Here is an 18,340-nt window from a genome sequence, read left to right as displayed (position 1 = left end):
TTTGTTTTTCATTTTCCCCCCACCCTTGTCCTTGGGCAGGTGGGAGCCTGCGGGTTCAACAGCCGGATCCTGCCCAATGTCTACCCCATCCGGCTGGTGAAGGTCAACGAGGACACCATGGAGCTGCTCCGGGATTCCCGGGGGCTCTGCGTGCCCTGTCGGCCCGGTGAGCGCCGTCCCCCACGCTGACCCCAAAAATTGGGATGGCAGGTCAATTCTGGGCTGGTTTGGGGGGTTTTTGGGGGGTTTTTTCCCCCCCCGGAGCGGGATCAGTTCCTCAGAGGAACCTCCTTTGGTGCCCACGAGGTTTAGGCTGACAGGGGATGTTGGTGTCCTGTGGTGACCCCAAAACCCACCGGTGGTACCTTGAGCTGTCCCCCTGAGTTGATCCCACAGCTGTCAATGGTGTCCCCCTGAGTTGATCCCACCCCTGTTAATGTCCTGAGTTGATCCCACACCTGTCAGTGGTGTCCTGAGTTGATCCCACCCCTGTCAGTGTCCCCCTGAGTTGATCCCACACCTGTCAATGGTGTCCTGAGTTGATCCCACCCCTGTCAGTGTCCCCCTGAGTTGATCCCACACACCTGTCAATGGTGTCCTGAGTTGATCCCACCCCTGTCAGTGTCCCCCTGAGTTGATCCCACCCCTGTCGGTGTCCTCCTGAGTTGATCCCATAACTGTCAATGCCCTGAGTTGATCCCATAACTGTTGATGTCCTGAGTTGATCCCACACCTGTCGATGTCCTGAGTTGATCCCACCCTGAGTTGATCCCATAACTGTCAATGTCCTGAGTTGATCCCACCCTGAGTTGATCCCACACCTGTCGATGTCCTGAGTTGATCCCACCCCCGTCAGTGCCTCGAGTTGACCCCACCCCCGTCGTGCCTCGTGCTGCCCGTCCCTCCTGTGACCGTCCGGGCGGATCCCGGGCAATTTTTGGGATCCCATCTCCCCGTGGCTGCCCCCCAGGAGAGCCGGGGCTGCTGGTGGGGCAGATCGACCAGCGGGACCCCCTGCGCCGCTTCGACGGCTACGTCAGCGAGAGCGCGACCAGCAAGAAGATCGCCCACGACGTCCTGCGCAAGGGGGACCAGGCCTACCTCTCAGGTACCCCCCACGGGCACCCCAGAGCCGGGATCGGCTCCTGGAAAGGCCGGATCTGATTCCCAGGGGATGAGGTTTCAACCAGGCCAAGCGCTGGGTCCTGCCTGGCTGCTCTCCAGGTGCTCTGTCCCCAGCCCCAAGGGTTGATCCGATGATTCCACGGTTCCGTGATTCTGTGATTCCATGATTCTATCATTCCACAATTCCATGATTCTGTGTTTCCATGATTCCATGATTTTATGATTCCATGATTCCATTATTCTATAATTCCATGGTTCCATGATTCTGTGATTCCATGGTTCCGTGATTCTGTGATGCTATTGTTCCATGATTCCATCATTCCACAATTCCATGATTCCATGGTTCCATGATTCCGTGATTCTGTGTTTCCATGATTCCATGGTTCCGTAATTCCATGATTCCATGATTCTCAGAATTCATATTACGTGATTCTTCCATTCCCATAATATCCATGACTTCTATGTTTCCATGATTCTATGGTTCCAGTTCGCTGATTCTGTGGATTCCATGATTCTAAGTGATTCCATGATTCCATGGTTCCATAATTCCATATTCTGTGATTCTATGATTCCAGCGACTATCCATGACTATCTGATGATCCCTTGATTCCACGATTCCATGATTCTGTGAATTCCATGACTTCCACGATTTGCAGATTCCATGATTCTATGATTCATGATTCCCACTGATCCCATGATTCCATGATTCCTATTGTGATGCGGATTCTGTGATTCCATGATTCTGTGATTCCATGATTCCACTATTCCATGATTCTGTAATTCCATGATTCCACAATTCTATAATTCCATGATTCTATGATTCCATGATTCCACGATTCCATGATTCTATGATTCTATTATTGCATGATTCCATGATTCCATGATTCCACGGTTCCATAATTCTATGATTCCACGATTCCACGATCCCCCCCCGTTGGAGGAGCAGGGGTGGGGACGCCCCCGCTGGGACAGGACCGGTGTCTCCCAGCGAGGATTCCGGGGTGTCCCTCCCCCCGAGGTGGGGATTATTCTGGGATTTCATGGACGTTCCCGCTGTTCCCAGGGGACGTGCTGGTGATGGATGACCTGGGCTACCTGTACTTCCGAGACCGCAGCGGGGACACGTTCCGGTGGCGCGGCGAGAACGTCTCCACCACCGAGGTGGAGGGGGCCCTGAGCCGCCTCCTCAACCAGGCCGACGTCGTGGTCTACGGGGTGGCCATTCCAGGTGGGAAAAACACCCCCATTCCCGCTGTTCCCACCCCAGGAGTGGAGGGCGAGGCGGGCATGGCTGTTCCCATTCCCACTGTTCCCGTTTTTCCCACCCCAGGTGTGGAGGGCGAGGCGGGCATGGCTGTTCCCATTCCCACTGTTCCATTCCCACTGTTCCCATTCCCATTCCCACTGTTCCCATTCCCATTGTTCCCATTGTTCCCACCCCAGGTGTGGAGGGCGAGGCAGGCATGGCTGTTCCCATTCCCACTGTTCCATTCCCACTGTTCCCATTCCCACTATTCCCATTCCCATTCCCACTGTTCCCATTCCCACTGCAGGAGTGGAGGGCGAGGCGGGCATGGCTGTTCCCATTCCCACTGCTCCCATTCCCACTGCTCCCATTCCCACTGTTCCCATCCCAGGAGTGGAGGGCGAGGCGGGCATGGCTGTTCCCATTCCCATTCCCACTGTTCCCGTTGTTCCCGTTGCAGGTGTGGAGGGCCAGGCGGGCGTGGCTGTTTCCATTCCCATTCCCACTGTTCCCATTCCCACTGTTCCCATTGTTCCCATTCCCACTGCTCCCATTCCCACTGTTCCCATCCCAGGAGTGGAGGGCGAGGCGGGCATGGCTGTTCCCATTCCCATTCCCACTTTTCCCATTGCTCCCGTTGCAGGCATGGAGGGCAAGGTGGGCATGGCTGTTCCCATTCCCATTCCCATTCCTATTCCCACTGTTCCCATTCCCATTCCCACTGTTCACATTCCCATCTTAGGAGTGGAGGGCAAGGCGGGCATGGCTGTTCCCATTCCCACTGTTCCCATGGTTCCTATTTTCCCACATTTCCCACCCCAGGTGTGGGAGGGCAAGGTGGGCATGGCTGTTCCCATTGTTCCCATTTTTCCCATATTTCCCATTGCAGGCGTGGAGGGCCAGGAGGGCATGGCTGTTCCCATTCCCATTCCCATTCCCATTCCCATTCCCATTCCCACTGTTCCCATTCCCACTGTTCCCATTGTTCCCATTGTTCCCATTGTTCCCGTTTTTCCCACCCCAGGTGTGGAGGGCAAGGCGGGCCTGGCTGTTCCCATTGTTCCCATTGTTCCCATTGTTCCCATTTTCCCACCCCAGGAGTGGAGGGCAAGGCGGGCCTGGCTGTTCCCATTGTTCCCATTGTTCCCATTGTTCCCGTTTTTCCCATTGTTCCCATTCCAGGTGTGGAGGGCAAGGCGGGCCTGGCTGTTCCCATTGTTCCCATTTTTCCTGTTGTTCCCTTTGTTCCCACCCCAGGCGTGGAGGGCAAGGCGGGCATGGCTGTTCCCATTCCCATTCCCACTGTTCCCATTCCCATTGTTCCCACATTTCCCATTGTTCCAGGAGTGGAGGGCAAGGCGGGCATGGCGGCCATCGCGGACCCCTGGTCTCGGCTGGACGCGGGGGGTCTGTACGAGCGGCTGGTGCCGGTGCTGCCGCCCTACGCCCGGCCCGTCTTCCTGCGCCTGCTGCCCAACCTCGACACCACCGGTACCCACCGGCACAGGGATGGGGCTGCGGGGCTGCGAGGGGACCCTGAGATGGGAGGGGCTGCAGGGGATGGGGAGGGGCCATGCGGGGGAGGGGACTGTGGGGAGGGACTGTAGGGGAGGGGAAGGGGACTGCGGGGGATGGGGAGGGGCTGTGGGGAGGGGAGGGGCCTGTGGAGAGGGGGAGGGGCTTGCGGGGACGGGGAGGGGGCTGCGGGGAGGGGAGGGGGCTGCAGGAGGGGAGGGGACTGCGGGGAGGGGAGGGGCTGTGGGGAGGGGGAGGAGCTTGTGGAGAGGGGGAGGGGTTTGCTGGGAGACGGGGAGGGGACTGTGGGGAGGGGGAGGGGCTTGGGGGACGGGGAGGGGACTGCTGGGAGGGGAGGGGACTGTGGGGAGTGGGAGGGGGCTGCGGGGAGGGGAGGGGCTGAGTGGGAGGGGAGGGGCTTGTGGGGAGGGGGAGGGACTGTGGAGGGGAGGGGACTGTGGGGATGGGGAGGGGCTTATGGGAGGGGAGGGGCTTGTGGAGAGGGGGGGGACTGTGGGGAGGGAGGGGACTGTGGGGAGGGGGAGGGACTGTGGGGATGGGGAGGGGCTGCGGGGATGGGGAGGGGCTGCAGGGGAGGGGAGGGACTGCGGGATGGGGAGGGGCTGTGGGGATGGGGAGGGGCCTGTGGGGAGGAGGGGACTGTGGGGATGGGGAGGGGGCCTGTGGGGGAGGGGGAGGGGGCTGCGGGGATGGGGAGGGGACTGTGGGGATGGGGAGGGGACTGTGAGGATGGGCCTTTGGGGAGGGGCCTGTGGGATGGGGAGTTTTCATTTTGGTGTGTTTTCTCGTTTCTCAATTTTAATTTCCACTTTGCGTTTTATTTTTCACCTTTAATTTTTTCGATTTCAACTCCTTATTTTTCTGGGGTTTTTTTCGGGATTTTTTGTCCCTTTCTTATTTTTTTTTTTTTGCAGTTTTTTTTTTAATTTCCCCTGTTTCTATTTCAAGTTCTTTTTTTTTTTTCTGGGTTGCTTTTTTTTTTGGTGTTTTTTTGTTTGTTTGTTTGTTTGGTTTGGTTTTTGGTTGTTTGTTTGTTTGTTTGGGGTTTTTTTGGGATTTTTTGTGGGTTTTTGTTGTTGTTGTTTTTTTTTTCATTTTTTAACTTCATTTTTCCCTTTCTCTTTTCCCTCCCTCCCCGTAATTCCCTCCAACCCCGATTCCCAGGGACCTTCAAGCTGCAGAAGAGCTCGACTGAGGGGGGAGGGCTGGGACCCCCAGCTGGTCCCCGACCGGCTCTTCGTGCTGGACCCTCAGCGGGGCCGCTACGTCCCCCTGGACCAGGGGATGCACCAGCGGCTCTGCTCCGGGAATTCTGGGCTCTGAGCCCCCTGGAGCCAGGAAATCCATGGAATCTGCTCCGGGAATTCTGGGCTGTGACCCCCCTTGGATCCAGGAAATCCATGGAATCTGTGCTGGGAATGCTGGACTGTGACCCCCCCTGGATCCAGGGAAATCCAATGGAATTCTGGGCTGTGACCCCCCCTGGAGCCAGGGAAATCCATGGAATCTGCTCCGGGAATTCTGGGCTTTGATCCCCCTGGATCCAGGAAATCCATGGAATCTGTGCTGGGACCCCCCCTGGATCCAGGGAAATCCAATGGATCTGTGCTGGGAATGCTGGATCAGACCCCTGGATCTAGGAAATCCAATGGAATTCTGGGCTGTGACCCCCCCTGGATCCAGGGAAATCCAATGGATCTGCTCCGGGAATTCTGGGCTGTGACCCCCCCTGGATCCAGGGAAATCCAATGGATCTGTGCTGGGAATGCTGGACTCTGACCCCCTGGATCCAGGGAAATCCAAGGAATCTGTGCTGGGAATGCTGGGCTGTGACCCCCTGGATCCAGGGAAATCCAAGGATCTGTGCTGGGACCCCCCCTGGATCCAGGGAAATCCAATGGATCTGCTCCGGGAATGCTGGGCTGTGATCCCCCCTGGATCCAGGGAAATCCAATGGATCTGTGCTGGGAATTCTGGGCTGTGACCCCCTGGATCCAGGGAAATCCAATGGATCTGTGCTGGGAATGCTGGGCTGTGACCCCCCCTGGATCCAGGGAAATCCATGGAATCTGCTCTGGGAATTCTGGGCTCTGACCCCCCCTGGATCCAGGAAATCCATGGAATCTGCTCTGGGAATTCTGGGCTGTGACCCCCCCTGGAGCCAGGAAATCCATGGAATCTGCTCTGGGAATTCTGGGCTGTGAGCCCCCTGGATCCAGGAAATCCATGGAATCTGCTCCGGGAATTCTGGGCTGTGACCCCCCCTGGATCCAGGGAAATCCAATGAATCTGTGCTGGGAATGCTGGGCTGTGAGCCCCCCTGGATCCAGGGAAATCCAAGGGATCTGTGCTGGGAATGCTGGGCTGTGACCCCCCCTGGATCCAGGGAATCCAATGGATCTGTGCTGGGACCCCCCCTGGATCCAGGGAAATCCAATGGATCTGTGCTGGGAACGCTGGGCTGTGACCCCCCCTGGATCCAGGAAATCCATGGAATCTGCTCCGGGAATTCTGGGCTGTGACCCCCCCTGGATCCAGGGAAATCCAATGGATCTGTGCTGGGAATGCTGGGCTGGGACCCCCCCTGGATCCAGGGAAATCCAATGGGGAGGGACCTTAAAGGAAAATTTCCAAGGAAAACAGCAGAATTCCCAGGAAAACTGTGGGATTCCCGGATCAACACCGGCCTTCCCAGGGACTGGGGGAGGGAAGGAACTTCCAGGAAAATTCCCAAGGAAAACCACGGGATTCCTGGATCAACACCGGCCTTCCCAGGAACTGGGGGGGGAAATTCCAGGAAGATTCAAGGAAAACAGCAGAATTCCCAGGAAAACCACGGGATTCCTGGATCAACAGCGGCCTTCCCAGGGACTGGGGGGGGGGGAAAATTCCAGGAAGATTTCCAAGGAAAACAGCAGAATTCCCAGGAAAACCGCAGGATTCCTGGATCAACACCGGCCTTCCCAGGAACTGGGGGAGGGAAGGAACTTCCAGGAAAATTCCCAAGGAAAACCACGGGATTTCCAGATCAACACCGGCCTTCCCAGGGAATGGGGAGGGGAAATTCCAGGAAGATTTCGAAGGAAAACAGCAGAATTCCCGGGAAAACCACGGGATTCCTGGATCAACACCGGCCTTCCCAGGGACTGAGGGGGGAAATTCCAGGAAGATTTCCGAGGAAAACAACAGAATTCCCAGGAAAACTTGAGGGGGAGGGGTGGGAAGAAGGGATGGATCTTCACAGCTCCTCCCTCTCCCCTCCAGGGCGCTGATTCGCGGCGGGCAGCGCTAATTAGCGACTAATTAGTGGTTCATTAACCCCTCCCCTCCCCCCCCAGGGCCCGTTTTTTGTGCCGGCGGATTTATTTATTGAGGAATTAACCGAATTAGCCCCTTTTTAGCCCGTTTTTAGCCCCGTTTTTAACCCCTCGGCTGTGCCTGACTGCGAGGCCATTAAAAACCAGTGACTGCGCTGGTGTGGACTGGGAGATGGGGGGGGGAGGGGCTGGAATGTAGGCTGGGAAGGGGGCTGGGGGGCTCAGCCTGGACAAAAGGGGGTCAGGGGGCGTTTTGTGCTCTGGGACCCCCTGACAGGAGGAGGGGAGGTGTCAGAAAGGGGCTCTGGGACCCCCTGACAGGAGGGGGAGGAGGGGGTGTCAGAAAAGGGGGCCCAGGGAGCTCTGGGACCCCCTGACAGGAGGGGGAGGGTGTCAGAAAAGAGGGGCCCAGGGGGCCTTTTGTGCTTCTGGGACCCCCCCTGAAAGGGAGGGGGAGGGGGAAAATGTGGGAAACAGAGGGGCTCAGGGGGCCTTTTGTGCTTCTGGGACCCCCTGACAGGAGTGGGGGAGGGGGTGCTGGTGCAAGGGGCCTCAGGGGACCTTCTGTGCTTGAGACCTCTGATGGGGGAGGTGTCAGAAAAGGGGGCTCAGGGGGGACCTTCTGGTACTCTGAGACCCCCTCTGAAAGGAGGGGGGAGCCGGGGAGGGGGTGGTGCAGGTTAAGACCGTGATTCTGTGATTGATTCCGTGATTGAATCTGTGATTGATTCTGTGATTGACTGATTGATTGATTATGTGGTTGATTCTGTGATTGATTCCGTGATCGATTCTGTGATTGACTCCGTGACTGATTGATTCTGTGATTGATTCTGTGACTGATTCCATGACTGATTCCGTGATTGATTCTGTGACTGATCGATTCTGTGATTGATTCTGTGATTGACTGATTCTGTGATCGATTCCGTGATTGATTGATTCTGTGATTGATTGATTCAGTGATTGATTCTGTGATCGATTGATCGATTCTGTGACTGATCGATTCTGTGATTGATTGATTTTGTGATTGATTCTGTGATTGACTGATTCTGTGATTGATTCTGTGACTGATCGATTCTGTGATTGATTCTGTGATTGACTGATTCTACAATTGACTGATTCTGTGATTGATTGATTCTGTGATTGACTGATTCTGTGATTGATTCTCTGATTGATTCTGTGATTGATTCTGTGACTGATTGATTCTGTGATCGATCGGTTCTGTGACTGATTGATTCTGTGACCGATTGATTCTGTGATTGATTGATTGATTGATTGATTGATTGATTGATTGATTGATTGATTCTCTGATCGATCGCGTGGGGCGGACCAGGCCGCACACCGTTGCTAGGCGACGCTCCGCTCTGATGACGTCACTCGCGCCGCGACGCCTCCCGGCGTGCCCGGTTGCCTGGCAACGCGTCGCGCGGGTGACGCCACTTCCGCCTTCTCCTCGCCCCTCAGGCCGCCATGGCGGCCGTGTCGGTGTTCCCGTCGGCGCGGGAGCTCGGCCCGGCCCTGGCGCGGATCGTGGTGGAGGCGGCGGCCGAGGCGGCGCGGGAGGAGGGCGGGCGGTTCTCGCTGGGGCTCTCGGGGGGCTCCCTGGTGGAGCTGCTGGCGCGGGAGCTGCCGCCCGCCCTCAGCGCCGCCCCCGCCGCCGCCGACCCCGCGCGGTGGCTCCTGGCGTTCTGCGACGAGCGGCTCGTGCCGCCCGAGCACCCCGACAGCACCTACGGCGCCTACCGGGTGAGCGGGACGGGGAGGAGGGGGGATGGAGCCCACCCTGTGAACCCCCCCAAGGGGATGGAGCCCACCCTGTGACCCCCCAGCCCCAAGGGGATGGAGCCCACCCTGTGACCCCCCAGGGGATGGAGCCCACCCTGTGAAACCCCCCAAGGGGATGGAGCCCACCCTGTGAATCCCCCGGGGATGGAGCCCACCCTGCAGACCCCCAGCCCCGGGATGGAGCCCACCCTGAGACCCCCAAGGGGATGGAGCCCACCCTGTGAAACCCCCAAGGGGATGGAGCCCACCCTGTGAATCCCCGGGGATGGAGCCCACCCTGTGACCCCCAGCCCCGGGGATGGAGCCCACCCTGTGACCCCAGCCCCGGGGATGGAGCCCACCCTGTGACCCCCAGCCCCGGGGATGGAGCCCACCCTGTGACCCCCCAGGGGATGGAACCCACCCGGGGATGGAGCCCACCCTGTGACCCCCAGCCCCGGGGATGGAGCCCACCCTGTGAACCCCCAAGGGATGGAGCCCACCCTGTGAAACCTCCCCGGGGATGGAGCCCACCCTGTGACCCCCGAGGGATGGAGCCCACCCTGTGACCCCCAGCCCCAGGGGATGGAGCCCACCCTGTGACGCCCCCGGGGATGGAGCCCACCCTGTGACCCCCAGCCCCGGGATGGAGCCCACCCTGTGACCCCCGGGGATGGAGCCCACCCTGTGACCCCCAGCCCCGGGGATGGAGCCCACCCTGTGAAACCCCCGAGGATGGAGCCCACCCTGTGACCCCCCCGGGATGGAGCTCACCCTGTGACCCCCCAAGGGGATGGAGCCCACCCTGCAGACCCCCCGGGGATGGAGCCCACCCTGTGACCCCTCAAGGGGATGGAGCCCACCTGCAGACTCCCCCAGGGATGGAGCCCACCCTGTGACCCCCCAGGGATGGAGCCCACCCTGTGAAACCCCTCCCAGGGGATGGAGCCCACCCTGTGACCCCCCGGGGATGGAGCCCACCCTGTGACCCCCAAGGGATGGAGCCCACCCTGTGACTCCCCAAGGGGATGGAGACCCACCCGAGGATGAAGCCCACCCTGTGACCCCCGGGGATGGAGCCCACCCTGAGACCCCCAAGGGATGGAGCCCACCCTGTGACCCCCAAGGGGTGGAGCCCACCCGAGGGATGGAGCCCACCCTGTGACCCCCAGCCCCAAGGGGTGGAGCCCACCTGGGGATGGAGCCCACCCTGTGAAACCCCCAGGGGATGGAGCCCACCCTGTGACCCCCAAGGGGATGGAGCCCACCCTGTGACCCCTCCAGAGGATGGAGCCCACCCTGTGACTCCCCCCAGGGATGGAGCCCACCCTGTGAACCCCCCAAGGGGATGGAGCCCACCCTGTGACCTCCCAAGGGATGGAGCCTGCACTCCGGGATGGAGCCCACCCTGTGGCTCCCCCAAGGGGATGGAGCCCACCCTGTGAACCCCCCCAAAGGGGATGGAGCCCACCCTGTGAAACCCCCAGGGGATGGAGCCCACCCTGTGACCCAAGGGATGGAGCCCACCCAGGGGATGGAGCCCACCCTGTGGCCCCCAAGGGGATGGAGCCCACCCTGTGACCCCCCAGGGGATGGAGCCCACCCTGTAGAAACCCCCAGGGGATGGAGCCCACCCTGTGACCCCCAGGGATGGAGCCACCCGGGATGGAGCCCACCCTGTGAACCCCCCAGGGGATGGAGCCCACCCTGCTGGCCCCCAGCCGAGGGATGGAGCCCACCCTGTGACCCCCAGCCCCCGGGGATGGAGCCCACCTGTGACCCCAGCCCCAGGGATGGAGCCCACCTGTGACCCCCAAGGGATGGAACCCACCGGGGATGGAGCCCACCCTGTGGCCCCCAGGGGATGGAGCCCACCCTGTGACCCCCCAGGGGATGGAGCCCACCGGGGATGGAGCCCACCTGGCCCCCAAGGGGATGGAGCCCACCCTGTGACCCCCCAGCCTGTGTCGACCCCTGATCCCCCATGCCCCCTGTGTCCTCTGACCCCCTGTGCCCCCTGGACCCCCTGTGTCTCCTCCAGCCCATGACCCACCCGTGTGCCCCCTGTGTCCTCTCTGATCCTCCCCCGTGCCCTCTTGTGCCCCCAGGCCCAGCTGCCACCCCAGGCCGTGTCACCCCCAATGCCCCTTCACCCCCCTGTGCCCCCAAGCCCAGCTGCTGCCCGGCTGCCTTCCTGGCCGTGTCACCCCCTGACCCCTGTGCCCCCTGACCCTCCTGTGTCCCCCTGACCCCCTGTGCCCCCTGGCCCCCTGTGCCCTCCAGGCCCAGCTGCTGCCCTGGCTGCCGCCCCTGGCCATGTCACCCCCTGACCTCCCCTGTGCCCCCTGTGTCCCCCTGTGCCCTCCTGACCCTCCTGACCCCCTGTCCCCCAGGCCTGGCCTGCCCCCTGCCCGTGTCACCCCCTGTGCCCCTGGCCCCCTGTGCCCTCCTGACCTCCCTGTGCCCCTGTGCCTCCTGACCCCCTGTGCCCCCAGGCCCAGCTGCTGTCCTGGCTGCTGCCCCTGGCTATGTCACCCCCAATGCCCCCCAATGCCCCCTGACCCCCTGTGCTACCCCCTGTGCCCCCTGACCCTATGCCCCCAGGCCCAGCTGCTGCCCCCTCGGGCCGTGTCACCTCACCCCCTATGCCCCCCTGTGCCCCCAGGCCCAGCTGCTGCCCCAGCTGCTGCCCCCTGGCCGTGTCACCCCCTGTGCCCCTCCCTGACCCCCTGTGCCCCCAGGCCCAGCTGCTGCCTAGCTGCTGCCCCTGGCCGTGTCACCCCCTGACCCCCCTGTGCCCTCCTAATGCCCCCCTGTGCCCCCAGGCCCAGCTGCTGTCAGTTGCCGCCCCTGACCCCCAATGCTGCCCCCTTGCCTTTAGGCCCAGCTGCTGTCCTGGCTGCCACCCTGGCTGTGTCACCCCCGTGACCCCCTGCTGACCCCTGACCCCCTGTGCCCCCAGGCCCAGCTGCTGTCCCAGCTGCCGCCCCGGGCGCGGGTGCTGTCGGTGACCCCCGGGCTGGACCCCCACGCTGCTGCCAGGGACTACGAGGAACAGCTGCGGGGGGTACTGGGGGCACTGGGGGCACTGGGAGGTGGATTAGAGGGGACTGGAGGGGATCAGAGAAGAACTGGGAGAGGGATTGGAGGGACTAGGGGGATTAGGAGGGACTGGGAGGTACTGGAGGGGATGGGAAGGAACTGGGGGGATTGGAGTGAACTGGGGAGATTGGAGGGAACTGGGGGGATTAGGAGGGACTGGGGGGATTGGAAGGAACTGGGAGGGATCAGAGGGAACTGGGAGGATCGGAGAGGAACTGGGAGGATGTAGAGGAGCTGGGGAGGGGGATTAGGGAGACTGGAGGGACTGGAGGATTAGAGGAACTGGGAGGGATTAGAGGAACTAGGAGGGACTGTGGAGGATTAGAGAGGAACTGGGAGGGGATTAGAGGGAACTGGGAGGGACTGGGGGGGATTAGAGGGAACTGGGAGGGGATTAGAGGGAACTGGGAGGGACTGGAGGGGGATTAGAGGGAACTGGGAGGGACTGGAGGAGACTGGGAGGGACTGGGGAAGGATTGGGGGAACTGGGAGAGGAGCAGGGAAACTGGGGAAGCTGGGACTGACTGGGAGGAACTGGGAGGAGAAAACTTGAGAGGGGGAATGGAGAGCCCAGGGGGAAACTGGGATGAACTGGGAGGGGGACTGGGGAAATGGGGCAGAGGGTCACCAGGATGAACTGGGGGGGAACTGGGGGGTTCACCAGGGTGTGGGGAGGTGTCCAGGGGTCTGCAGGGGGTGTGACCCCCCCCCCCTTTGTCCCCTCCCCCCAAGGCTTTCCCAGGGCAGGAGGTCCCTGAGTTTGAGCTGCTGGTGCTGGGGTGGGCCTCGATGGACACACCTGCTCCCTGTTCCCGGGACACCCTGCTCCAGGTGGGACTCTCCCGGGGTCTGTCACACCCCAGACACTGTCACCACCCCCTAGACCCTGTCACTGCCCCCAGACCCTGTCACCCCCTAGACACTGTCACCACCCCCCCAGACCCTGTCCCACCCCCAGGGTCTGTCACCACCCCAGGTGTCCTTGTCATCCCCCAAGTGTCCCTGTCACCCCCAGGTGTCCCTGTCACCCCCAAGTGTCCCTGTCACTCCCCCAGGGTCTGTCACCACCCCAGGTGTCCTTGTCATCCCCCAAGTGTCCCTGTCACCCCCAGGTGTCCCTGTCACCCCCAAGTGTCCCTGTCACCCCCAGACCCTGTCACCCCCCCAAGTGTCCCTTGCCACCCCCCAGACCCTGTCACCCCCCAGACCCTGTCACCCCCAAGTGTCCCTGTCACCCCCCAAGTGTCCCTGTCACCCCCAAGTGTCCCTGTCACCCCCAAGTGTCCCTGTCACCCCCAGACCCTGTCACCCCCAGACCCTGTCACCCCAGACCCTGTCCCCCTTAGAGCCCTGTCACTTCAAGTGTCCCATGCCACCCAAGTGCTCCCAAGTGTCCTGTCACCCCCAGACCCTGTCACCCCCCAGTATCCCTGTCACCCCCAAGTGTCCCCTGTCACCCCCCAGACCTCTGTCACTCCCCAGACCCCATGTCACCCCCAGACCCTGTCACCCCCCAGACCCTGTCACCCCCAGACCCTGTCACCCCCCCAGACCCTGTCACCCCCAAGTGTCCCTGTCACCCAGCCTGCCCCAAGTGTCCCTGTCACCCCCCAAGTGTCCCTGTCACCCCCCAGACCCTGTCACCCCCCAGACCCTGTCACCCCCCAGACCCTGTCACCCCCAGACCCTGTCACCCCCAAGTGTCCCTGTCACCCCCAGACCCTGTCACCCCCAGACCCTGTCACCCCCCAGACCCTGTCACCCCCCCAAGTGTCCCTGTCACCCCCAGACCCTGTCACCCCCCCAAGTGTCCCTGTCACCCCCAGACCCTGTCACCCCCCAGACCCTGTCACCCCCAAGTGTCCCTGTCACCCCCACAAGTGTCCCTTTTCACCCCCAAGTGTCCCTGTCACCCCCAGACCCTGTCACCCCCCCAAGTGTCCCTTGTCACCCCCCAGGTGTCCCTGGGGACCCTGTCACCCCCCTCCTGTGTCTCTGCCCCGCATTTGGGGTGGTTTATCCCTTTTTTTCCCCTCTTTTATTCCTTTTCCCACTAATTCTCCACTTCGTCCATATCAGTTTTTCCCAATTTTGGGAGTTTTGGGCCCACAAAAAACCTCCCTTGGCCGGAGCAGAGCCACGAACACCCCAAGTCCCCTCGGCAGCCACCACTCACTCACAGCCTGCACATCCTTCCCCATTTTGGGGTGGTTTATCCTTTTCTCTGTGTTTTATCCCTTTTCCCACATTTTCCCACTGATTATCCACTTCCTTCTCAATTTTTCCCCAATTTTGGGCCCACAGAAATCCTCCCTTGGCCGGAGCAGAGACACGAACACCCCGAGTCTCCTGGGCAGCCACTGCTCGCCCTCAGCCCACGCATCCCTCCACATTTTGGGGTGGTTCATCCCTTTTTCCTGTTTTATCCCTTTTCCCACTGATTATCCACTTCTTCCATCTCAGTTTTTCCCAGTTTTGGGAATTTTGGGGTCCCAAAAAGCCTCCCTTGGCCGGAGCAGAGCCACGAACACCTCTTGGCAGCTGCCCCTCACCCAGAGCCTGCACATTCCTCCACATTTTGGGGTGGTTTATCCCTTTTTCCTGTTTTATCCCTTTTCCCACTGATTATCCACTTCCTCCTTCTCCGTTTTTCCCGAATTTTGGTAATTTTGGGCCCACAAAAAGCCTCCCTTGGCCGGAGCAGAGCCACGAACACCCCTGGGCAGCCGCCACTCACCCCGTTCACCCTCAGCCCGCACATCCCTCCCTATTTTGGGGTGGTTTATCCCTTTTTCCTGTTTTATCCCTTTTCCCACTGATTATCCACTTCTTTCATCTCAGTTTTTCCCAATTTTGGTAATTTTGGACCCACAGAAAGCCTCCCTTGGCCGGAGCAGAGCCACGAACACCCCTGGGCAGCCACCACTTGCCCCGTTCACCCTTAGACTCTGCATCCTTCCCCGTTTTGGGGTGGTTTATTCCTTTTGTTCCTGCTTTATTCCTTTTCCCACTGATTATCCACTTCCTCCTTCTCAATTTTTCCCCAATTTTGGGCCCACAAAAAGCCTCCCTTGGCCGGAGCAGAGCCACGAACACCCCGGGGCAGCCGCCACTCGCCCCGTTCACCCTCAGACTTTGCATCCCTCCCTGTTTTGGGGTGGTTTATCCCTTTTGTTCCTGTTTTATTCCTTTTCCCACTGATTATCCACTTCTTTCATCTCAGTTTTTCCCAATTTTGGGGCCCACAAAAAGCCTCCCTTGGCCGGAGCAGAGACACGAACACCCCTGGGCAGCCGCCACTCTCCCCATTTACCCTCAGACTCTGCATCCTTCCCCGTTTTGGGATAGTTCATCCCTTTTTCCTGTTTTATCCCTTTTCCCACTGATTATCCACTTCATCCTTCTCCATTTTCCCCCATTTTGGGCCCCAAAAAGCCTCCCTTGGCCGGAGCAGAGCCACGAGCACCCCTGGGCAGCCGCCACTCACCCTGTCACCCTCAGACTTTGCATCCCTCCCCATTTTGGGGTGGTTTATTCCTTTTTCCTGTTTTATCCATTTTCCACTTTCCACTGACTATCCACTTTCTTCTCCATTTTTCCTGTTTTTCCCAATTTTGGGCCCATAAAAGCCTCCCTTGGCCGGAGCAGAGCCACGAACACCCCTGGGCAGCTGCCGCTCACCCCGTTCACCCTCAGCCCGTGCACCCTCCCCATTTTGGGGTGGTTTATCCCTTTTTCCTGTTTTATCCCTTTTCCCACTGATTATCCACTTCATCCTTCTCCATTTTCCCCAATTTTGGGCCCGTAAAAAACCTCCCTTGGCCGGAGCAGAGCCACGAACACCCCTGGGCAGCCGCCACTCACCCCGTTCACCCTCAGCCCGTGCATCCCTCCCCATTTTGGGGTGGTTTATCCCTCTCTCCACCATTTTCCCCCTCTTCCCACATTTCCCCCTCTCCCCAGGAGCAGGATGCGGTCGTGGCGGCCCTGGAGGACTCCCCGAAGCCGCCCCCGGCGCGGGTGACGCTGACGCTGCGGGCGCTGAACGCGGCGCGGCGCGTCCTGTTCGTGGCCACCGGCGCCTCCAAGGCCCCCGTGCTCAAGGTCTGTGCGTGCATCCCGCTCCCAAGGTAAATCCCAGGATCTGGGAAGGGCTGGATCTCACTCCCCGTGTCCCCCCCAGCGGATTTTGGAGGGCGAGGAGCAGCCCCCGCTGCCCGCGGCGCTGGTGCGGCCGCGCTCGGGGCGCCCGCGCTGGCTGCTGGACCAGGCGGCGGCGGCGCAGCTCGGCGTTCCCGAGGGAAAACCGCCCGGAGAGTAGGGATGGGAGAGGATCCAGGAGCTGGGAGATCCCCCTGGAAACCACCCCGGAATCCCGGTGAGGCGTTCCCGGAGCTGAGGATTCCCAGGGACGGCAGAGGCGGCAACGCTGGATCCCTGGATCCCATTCCGGGTGGGAATGGGGAATCCCGGGGGCTGTGGACCCAAAAACCTTGGGATTTTTTTACTCCTTTTTTTTTTGGGTGCTTTGCTGAGCTTTCCAAGGAGAAATTCCTTGGATTTGCCGGGGGTTGGAATCACGTGTGGGGACGGGATGATTTTGTGCTGGAGGGTTTGGAATCTGGGTGGGAATTGGGGAGAAGGGGCTGGAATGGGTTTGGATTTGGGTCTGGCATTCCAGGCATTCCAGGAGCTGAGTATTCCCAGTATTCCCAGAACACTCCAGAGCACAGAACTAGTGCTGGATCCGTGACATTGCAAACTGGAATCCCATGGGCTGTACCCCAGAATAATGGGATTTTTCACTCTTTTTTTGGGATCAAACGGTGCTATGAGCTTGGACTCCATTAAATAATTCCTGAATCTGGTGGCTGGGGATGGAATCATTCTGTGCTGGAGGTTTGGATCTGGAGGGACTGGGATGAGGCTGGGATGGAGAAATGGAGAAGGCTGGAATGGGTTTGGATTTGGGTCTGGCATTCCAGGGCCTGAGTATTCCCAGTATTCCCAGAACACTCCAGAGCACAGAACTAGTGCTGGATCCGTGACATTCCAAGCTGGAATCCCGTGGGCTGTGCCCCAAAATAATGGGATTTTTTTACTCCTTTTTTGGGATCAAAGGGTGCTTTGCTGAGCTTGGACTTCCCATTGAATAATTCCTTGGATCTGGTGGGGTTGGAATCATGTGCTGGGGACTGGATGGTTTGGAACTGGAGGGTGTGGAATCTGGGATGGAGAATTGGGGAGAAGGGGCTGGAATGGGTTTGGATTTGGGTCTGGCATTCCAGGCATTCCAGGGCCTGAGTATTCCCAGTATTCCCAGAACACTCCAGAGCACAGAACTAGTGCTGGATCCGTGACATTCCAAGCTGGAATCCCGTGGGCTATGCCCCAGAATAATGGGATTTTTTTACTCTTTTTTGGGATCAAAGGGTGCTTCGCTGAGCTTTCCATGGAATAATTCCTTGGATTTGCCGGGGTTGGAATCACGTGTGGGGACGGGATGATTTTGTGCTGGAGGGTTTGGAATCCGGGTGGGAATTGGGATGGAAGAATGAGGGGAGAAGGGGCTGGAATGGGTTTGGATTTGGGTCTGGCATTCCAGGGCCTGAGTATTCCCAGTATTCCCAGAACACTCCAGAGCACAGAACTAGTGCTGGATCCGTGACATTCCAAGCTGGAATCCCGTGGGCTGTGCCCCAAAATAATGGGATTTTTTTACTCTTTTTTTGGGATCAAAGGGTGCTTTGCCGAGCTTGGACTTCCCATTAAATAATTCCTTGGAATCAGGTGTGGGGTTGGAATCATTCTGTGCTGGAGGGTTTGGAATTCACGTGGGAACTGGGATGGAGGAATGAGGGGAGAAGGGGCTGGAATGGGTTTGGATTTGGGTCTGGCATTCCAGGCATTCCAGGAGCTGAGTATTCCCAGTATTCCCAGAACACTCCAGAGCACAGAACTAGTGCTGGATCCGTGACATTCCAAGCTGGAATCCCGTGGGCTGTGCCCCAAAATGTCGGATTTTTTTACTCTTTTTTTGGGATCAAACGGTGCTTTGCTGAGCTTTCCATGGAATAATTCCTTGGATTTGCCAGGGGTTGGAATCAGGTGTGGGGACGGGATGATTTTGTGCTGGAGGGTTTGGAATCTGGGTGGGAATTGGGGAGAAGGGGCTGGAATGGGTTTGGATTTGGGTCTGGCATTCCAGGCATTCCAGGGCCTGAGTATTCCCAGTATTCTCAGAACACTCCAG

The 18,340-nt window shown here is 59.5% G+C and overlaps 2 protein-coding genes across 2 annotated transcripts; both read left to right on the top strand.

Moving 5' to 3' along the window:
* Positions 1-30: 30 nt before the first annotated feature.
* Positions 31-5,523, top strand: LOC126648041 (long-chain fatty acid transport protein 1-like; the record flags this gene model as incomplete). Its single annotated transcript, XM_050330703.1, has 5 exons — positions 31-166; positions 971-1,108; positions 2,189-2,353; positions 3,716-3,862; positions 5,072-5,523. Coding segments are annotated over 5 exons (954 nt in total), but the record flags the coding sequence as incomplete, so codon positions are not given.
* Positions 5,524-8,496: 2,973 nt separating this feature from the next.
* Positions 8,497-16,915, top strand: PGLS (6-phosphogluconolactonase). The gene is given in 7 exon segments (XM_050330704.1): positions 8,497-8,967; positions 11,948-12,052; positions 12,820-12,865; positions 12,868-12,907; positions 12,909-12,918; positions 16,051-16,191; positions 16,271-16,915. Coding segments are annotated over 7 exon segments (756 nt in total). The 5' UTR covers positions 8,497-8,691; the 3' UTR covers positions 16,409-16,915.
* The last annotated feature ends 1,425 nt before the right edge of the window (positions 16,916-18,340 follow it).

This window comes from Myiozetetes cayanensis, unplaced genomic scaffold, assembly GCF_022539395.1.
Source record: "Myiozetetes cayanensis isolate MyiCay16 unplaced genomic scaffold, myiCay2020 scf433, whole genome shotgun sequence".
Classification (NCBI taxonomy): Eukaryota; Metazoa; Chordata; class Aves; order Passeriformes; family Tyrannidae; genus Myiozetetes; species Myiozetetes cayanensis.
This window is presented reverse-complemented; position numbering and strand designations above follow the sequence as displayed.